At 27.6% G+C, this 7,640-nt stretch overlaps 1 protein-coding gene across 1 annotated transcript; it reads right to left on the bottom strand.

Annotated features, from left to right (window-relative positions):
- Nucleotides 1-2,750: 2,750 nt before the first annotated feature.
- Nucleotides 2,751-4,911, bottom strand: LOC8266584 (probable 2-oxoglutarate-dependent dioxygenase SLC1). The gene is made up of 4 exons (XM_048375470.1): nucleotides 4,349-4,911; nucleotides 4,018-4,265; nucleotides 3,550-3,898; nucleotides 2,751-3,220 (listed from the first exon to the last, which is right to left on the bottom strand). Exons 1-4 carry the CDS (start codon nucleotides 4,628-4,630, stop codon nucleotides 2,972-2,974), a joined length of 1,128 nt encoding a protein of 375 aa, XP_048231427.1. The 5' UTR covers nucleotides 4,631-4,911; the 3' UTR covers nucleotides 2,751-2,971.
- Nucleotides 4,912-7,640: the final 2,729 nt, after the last annotated feature.

Below are 7,640 nucleotides of genomic sequence, written 5' to 3'. Positions count from 1 at the left end.
CTTTTATTAACTGATTAAAACTGAAGCATAAACACCTTACTATCCATCAATTTTATAGCAAGATAAATTACAATAATTTTAAAATCTAGATATTGCCTTCTCGAAATTTAGAAAATGATTTTATTTATATATTTATTTATTTGTAAAAGGCAATATGATTATTCTTTAATAAAATAGAAAAAAGTAACTGGTCTTTTGATTTTAATAATTGACATAATTGTTCTTTTAATAATTATTGCTGTCTTAATTTGAATTGTCAAGGAAAAGATAAAAGAATACAAATCACAGGCTTAGATTGATTTTGAATTTCAAAGTCATATATTGGAAATTATTCTAGAATTTGGGCATTATTCCGCCTGCTTCGTGTTAAATCAAGTATTATTAAATACTTTCGGTTCATATCCATGCTGGTTTTTTGGATTTATGCCCCATAAAATCTTTTATTCAACGCCTGCAATGAATTTCTTTTTTTTTTCTTACCAGTACAAAGTCATCAGACCTTCGATTATTGAAAAATAATTATATATTTTATTTTATTAAAATAAAAATAAATCTCACTTAATAATATAAAACTTATATTTATATTCTTTAATAACGTTAATAAAAATCTTTTAATTTCTAATTCAACTGTCAGTACATTTCAATTAATAAGTATTTTCAATTACATATAAATTATTTTGTTTCAATTTAGCTACGTAACGATAAAAAGTCTCTCATTATTGATAATTTAACTCTAGTAAACAAAAAAATAATCTCTCGTTGTTGATAATTTAACTCTAATAAATTGAACAAATGATGTCATAAAAATAAATTGGATAAAGGATATTACGAAAATTTTCAATAAAAGTATGAAAACTCTACAACGAAATATCCACAAGTTCTTTTTTATATTTATAATTAGATTAACTTAAAATAATAATATATCACTATTATGTAAAAGAAGTGCTATTTTTTAAAGATATTTGTAATAAAAAAAATTAAAATTTAGATTTAGTTGTTTGTGTTAATTAGTTTTATTAAGGAGGGAATTAGTCTTTTAAGTCTTGTTTCAATTTCTCTATTTTTATTATTTATTTTATCTTCTATAAATAATTAAATATAAATTCAATACTAGGTAATATTGTCATTATATAAAGAGACATATAAATTACTTATTATAACTAACCGATTGATTTGAGTACTATTAACAAGTTTCATTAGGGGACCCATTAAGAAAACTCTAGAAGATTTAAACATGATACAATGCTATTTTCTTATTTTTTTAATTTTTCTTCTATAAATAATTAAACTGGATTAAATAATAATATTTATTTTTATTATATAAGAAAGAGTCAAATAGACTAAGTGAATATTTAGTCACTTAAATTTTAATAATGTAATCACTTTAATTTTTAAAATAATATGATAAACGCTCAAATCCTTTTTTAAATGTAAACACTTTATGACATTGTTTGTAGCCTTATTCAACAAGTCGATAATATTATGCATAAATATCAAAATTTTATTAAAAAAATAAAGTTTAGTATTTGTCATGTTAAATTGACTCAAGACATTTAAGAGATTATTAAAACATATTTAAAGTGTTTGTTAGATTAGATTAAAAGTTCAGATATTAAAGTGGCTAAATGATTAAAATTTAAATTTCAAATATATATTACGAAGTCAAAATAATTACATGTAAACTTATGTATTAAATAGCGCTCAAATGCATTTGAACTTTAACCATTTAGTCACTTTAACACTTTAAATTTTAATTTAACTTAACAAACACTTCAATTTTTAATTTTTATAATATTTAAATACATTTTGACATGTAGCTTCATTCATTTAATAAACTAATCTATAAGTTGGGTTTAGTTCGGAGTGTTATAAGATTAAAAAGAAAAAACACAGGAAAAAGTTAAATGCTTCGTCTGTTCATTTTTCGTTGAGGTCATTTGTGATAATTGAGCATTACAATTCAGCAGTAATTTTCGAACAACAAAGGATCATAAGTGATAGCAGGACATAGTTGTGTTCCAAGAATTAAGGAATATTACTCCTTCAAAGGTAGAAAGTTATGCATTTATATTACAATGTTTATTTTATAAATTATTATTGTATTTGTGTGACGATTTTGAGTTATCGATAGAATCCATTATCGTTGGATCGGAATATTTAAGTAAACTCTGATGTGAAAATCTTAAAGAGAAGATGTAGACTTTTGTTTGAGATGAGACTGAGTAGAAGCTAAACTAGTGTGAAACTGGAGACATTAAGACTAGCACAAAAGACCCATAAAAAACTCCTCCTTTGAGATTCTGGCACGTGGCACAATCATCAACCACTCTTATACATTTTACTATGTTATAAACACTCATTTATTTTCCAAAAAAATAAAATAAAATTTGATATCTTTGACACTTTTAATCATTTTGAAAAATTTAAAATCTTCTTTTTAGATTTCTCTTTCTAAAAGCTAGCTATAATTATACTCCTATTTATTGTTTAGGCCACTTCTCATTTGAAGAATTGCCGATTATATATAGATTTCTATTAAATTGTATTCGAATATTTTGAAATCAAAAAATAATTTAGTAAAACCATTATCTACCACATCAGATAAATAAAAATTGAAATAAATAATAATGAAATATTTAATATTTTCGAGTCAATTATTGCATTTACGGCCCATCCGAGTTTTCAGGGGTGATTAACAAATTAAGGAAGATTCTGCATAGTCTTTACAAGCATATATTGCATAAAACAAATTGGCAGTGACAATGGAAATATATCCAGCAGCATTATCTGCTTTTATTATGCATAAAATTTCCAAAATACAATTATAATTTTCTATAATCCTCTAATTTTCCAACAATTTCTTTTTTTTTTTTTATATATTATATGTATAGATATATTTATTTTGGTCCTAAAGAAAGTCAAAATGACTAGACATTTCTGGTTTTTATTTTCTTGTCTAGTTTATTTTATTTTAAGACACCAGCTTCCTGGATTCCAAGAAACTCTTGCTCTTGTGCTCGCAAGATGTAATGTAATCCATGAAATTTGCAAAATTTGTGTCTTTGTAAAGCTTGGGATTGGCTTCGTTGACGAGTCTTGGTGACGGTCGAATGGTGCTGCTGAAAGGTAAACTGTGCAATGAAGCAATTGAAATCCTAGAGTTTGATGGATTAACAAGAACCCTGTGGAGTACGCTCTTGTATTTTCCATTGCTAAATATCTGAGCAGAAAATATGAGAAAATGAGAGAGCTGATATAGGATAAGCTCTTAAAAAATGGTCTATACAAATAATAACTAAAGATTAATGTCCCGAGTAAAGCATTTAAATAATGAATGTGATTTTTTTTATAAGTACTTAAATCTAATATTAGATCATAATCAATAATAGAATATATGGGTTAGATTGTGCAGCCACAATAAATGAATAAACATTATTCATCCTTAATTAACATATGCTTCAATGATTGTCACATAAAATATTCACCTACTATATATATATATATATGTATAATGTAAAACTTAATTTTCAAAATAATCAATGAACTAACCTCAAGATGATCGCCAACGTTAACAACAAACGAATTAGGAATCGGCTCCACAGAAACCCATTTGCCTTGATGCTGAATCTGAAGACCCTTCACTAGTTCATCTTGCAGAAGAAGCGTAAGGAAGCCATAGTCGGAATGTGGTGGCATTCCAAGAGTTAGATCAGGTTCAGGGCATGAAGGGTAGCAATTAACCACAAGAAGTTGACTCCCATCTTCAAATTCTTTCAAGTTACTATCCTTTTCATGGTCTTTTATGCATGTTTCCTCCAATCCTAGACTCTCTAAGATTGCCTCTACTAGCATCAGATACAAGAATTTTGTTTGCTTAGAGTAGTTAACGGCTGCTTCCCTGTTAATCATATTAAATAGGAACTAATTAACAACTATATATAGTAGAAAATGGATATTTTTAATAATATATATAGGATGTACATTTATAAGAGAATGGGAAAACAGAAGGCATTTGACCTCAGTTGAGAAGGAGAAGAAGGCCAGAAGGGAAGACTTTCTGACAGATGATTGCAGTTAAGCTTTAAGAAGTCTCTCCAGCAAAACACTCTGTCCTTATTCTGGTTGAAACTTGTTCCATATCTCGCCGGAGAACGCAGGTCTTTCGACATGTACTTGGATCTTTCTTCGAACGGGAGCTCGAAAAATTTCCTACCTGCTTCAACCATGTCAGCGATAGCTTCACTTGGAATGCCATCGTTTATCAACTGCATGCATCATAATCAAAGAGACCCAGCAATTTGTATCAGAAACTAAGTTTTAATAGCAAAAGGAGAGTGACAGTATTCACCTGAAAGAAACCATATTCTTCACAAGCTTTAGAAAGGTATTTGAGAACTTGGGTTCTGTCTGAGCCTTGTAACTGTGCGAAATCGATCACTGGTAACTTGAGATTAGTGTTGCTGCTATCCATTTCTTTTCCAGTAAAAGTATTAGGGCGGTCCGGGACGGGCAATATGTACTTTGTAGGTACTTTAGCTATCCCTTTCTCGCATAGATATTTCACTCCTTTTTGGTACTGATTATCATCTTCCTCAACATTTTGGACTGTCAAGTTCATTGCCGGAGACATGGCTTGTATAAAGCAACAACAGAAAAAGAATGCTATAGAGTGTATCTCAAGACTTCACCGGCACTGGCCAGACTTCACAATTAAAATATTACTCAAGTAAAACTAACAGGCGATGCTTTTTTAAAAAGAAAAAAAGAATAGATGGCAAGAAGTAGAAGAGAGAGCAATGGATGGTTGGGAAAAGAAATAGAAAGAGAGGGGGTATATATGGGGGAAGGGGAACTGTGTGCATGGAATAAAGTATTGGGGAAAAAAGGAAAACCAGCTTTGGTTTCAGGAAGGAATGGAATTAAGAAGTTGAAAAAACTTGGTAATGGTTACATGCATTTTAATGCAAATCAAATCAACAAGAGAGAGTTGACTTGGTTATAGTCAATATTATACCAGGCTGGTGGGGAGAGAGATAGAGAGGACTTAAGTTTGTGCATGGTCCTCTGCCCTTAACTACAATATTACAGAGTCTTTGTAGTTTGTAAGTTGCCCCCTGACAACACCAAGAAACCTTCATATCATAATTCCATGTGCCCCCTATCTCTGCCTGGACCTTCCCTACCAATATATTTGGCCTTTTTGATAAATTTTTGACTCGAAGGTAACCCCTCTAATAATGTAGTTGATTTTTTTTTATTAATTGAAAATTATCATTTTATAATTTTTACCCATTAAAAGGAAAAGCTAATACTCATTCAAATGAAGAAAAAAAAAACGAATTAGAAAGAGTTAAGAGGCATTTCTTTTAGCATCTAAAACTAATAGATTCTCACGATTAAACGGATGAAATTAGTTTTAAGAATATAATTATTATGTTCTTCAAATTTTAAGAGTAAAATTGAGCTAATTTAAAATTTAATAGGATTTAATTCCCATTTATCCAAAAGTCTAAGAGCTTATCTATACTTTTTTTCATAATGAGAAAGTTTATATTTTAGTTTTTTAGATTTCTAAAATCAGACTTGTAATTAGTGAATAAGTAATATTTTTATTATTAAATTAAATTAATAAATGATATAATTAAGTCAATCTACTTAGAATTAATAAGGTCTTATCAGTAAATTTATGAGTTTTTACACTTGCACTGGGCAAGAATTTTCCTATTATAAGCTCTTGATTTAGCTAAATCTAATAATTAATAAAGCTTGAAATAGGTCTTTACATAATAGTTACCTCTCCTCCTGTCGCACGTTTTAAATTATTGGAGGCAGCTGATTGTTCTTGGGTTACCTTCAAACCTAATTTAGTGCCATGAGCAGCTTCTACATAAATGATAACAATTAGGAGCCTAGAGCCGCCCCTACCATTCACTGTGTGTCTCTAAAACTCTTTTTTCACTAGCCATTTTGGGGAAAAGGCCGACCTTATTGTAAGAAATCTTGCCATTAGTCCATATTTTTTCCCCATAAATTTCAAAACCCTTTAAAGACAAATGACCAATTTAAGCTTCGATGATCATATTGGGTGATATTGAAGTCTAGAAAATGTATTTTAGTTTCGCATGACACATAGCTCACTATCATTTAATAAAAAAGTTTCATTAGTTTTCCTCTGAAAGACAATACCTTCTCTAGATGAACTTGAAGGTGTGAACAAATATAGTTCCATGTAGTCTCTTCTACCACCACAATTGGGTGGCTAAAATGATTGTTTATCCTTTCATTTACTATAGGTGCCTTTGCAGTATGGGCAAGAATGGGCTCATTTTCAGAGAATAATACTTAATTTAAATGCCCAAATTTGTATGTCAACAACAAACAATAAATTTCTTTCTTCTTCCTTCTCTCCCTTGAAAATGTAAAACCAATTCACATATCAATTACATTTTACAAGCCATTAAGATTAACCATATGCCAGGAATCCATAAAAAGAAGAGAGATTTATAATCGAGGGTCTAGTTGCTTTAGTTGTTCTTTGAAGCTAATAGTTATTGCTGATAATTTATCGATAATACTATAGTTGATAGCTGATAAATATAAACTATTTGGTAAAATTTTTATTTACTGTTATTTTTAATATGTTAAATGACTATTTAAGATATAATTTATTTTTAAAAATATTATATGATATATGTTGTATTATTTTTTTAATTATGTAAATTATCAAAGAGAAGTTATAATAATTAAAAATGTTGTAAATTAACTTTATTTAGCTTAGTTATATATGTTATTAAATATATTTATAGAAGCTATTTGATATGCAGGTGTCAGGATTTAAATTCCACTGATACCACGATTATTAATTATTAATTATTTATTATAAATCTAAAGACTTAATTTAATAATTTAATTATCAATTATTTATTATAAATTTAAAGACTTAATTTAATATAACTTATTTTTTTGTTAATTATTTTTAATAAGAATAATATTGTCTAAAATAAAAATATATAATTGTTATCACTTGATTAAAAAAATTACAAATGAGAGCTTTCTTAGCTAATAGAGCATTGTCAGCTGCTGATTAATTTAAATGTTAAGTGAAAATAGTTTATCAATTTTATAAAATTTTTGAACCAAACACCCCACTAAAATCTGTCTAGAATTTTTGTTGAGTTTTTTTTTATAAAAAAAAAATTACTTAAATTTAATTGGTTAGTTATTCCTAGACTATTTTTTTCATAATTCCTTTTTTATTTTTAAGTCACATAATGAAAAAGAAAAAGAAGAATGAAATTTATATCTTACTCAAGTTTAGATATATAAATATCATTCGGATGGAAGTTTTTACAAAACTGCTTTTGAAAAATATGTCAGCTTACTTATTTCCAAAGTAAGTTCTTAAAATTCTAAAATACATATTTTTTCTAAAAAGAAAAAGAGGAAAAGCTATTTTAGAAAATATAATCCCAAACACAGTTTTAATGTGCAAATTTTGACAAACATTAATTGCCAAGTCAAATTTATTTCTATGAATTCATATTAATTAATGTGTTTGATATTTTAGTTTTTAATTTAATTTAACAGATATTTAAATTTTATTTTATAATTTTTAAATACCTTAATTAAACTTTTCTATA

The sequence above is a fragment of the Ricinus communis genome, chromosome 6 (assembly GCF_019578655.1).
Source record: "Ricinus communis isolate WT05 ecotype wild-type chromosome 6, ASM1957865v1, whole genome shotgun sequence".
Classification (NCBI taxonomy): Eukaryota; Viridiplantae; Streptophyta; class Magnoliopsida; order Malpighiales; family Euphorbiaceae; genus Ricinus; species Ricinus communis.
The sequence above is the reverse complement of the archived record's forward strand: the minus strand, read 5'-3'. Positions and strand labels throughout refer to the sequence as shown.

What these genes read in the sequence shown, in the direction of transcription:
- LOC8266584 (XM_048375470.1), bottom strand. Translation starts at nt 4,630, where the DNA reads ATGTCTCCGGCAATGAACTTGACAGTCCAAAATGTTGAGGAAGATGAT. An exon ending in TCTTCTCCTTCTCAACTGAG is followed by an intron (nt 3,899 to 4,017) that starts GTCAAATGCCTT and finishes TATGATTAACAG; the next exon opens with GGAAGCAGCCGTTAACTACT. An exon ending in ACGTTGGCGATCATCTTGAG is followed by an intron (nt 3,221 to 3,549) that starts GTTAGTTCATTG and finishes TTTTCTGCTCAG; the next exon opens with ATATTTAGCAATGGAAAATA.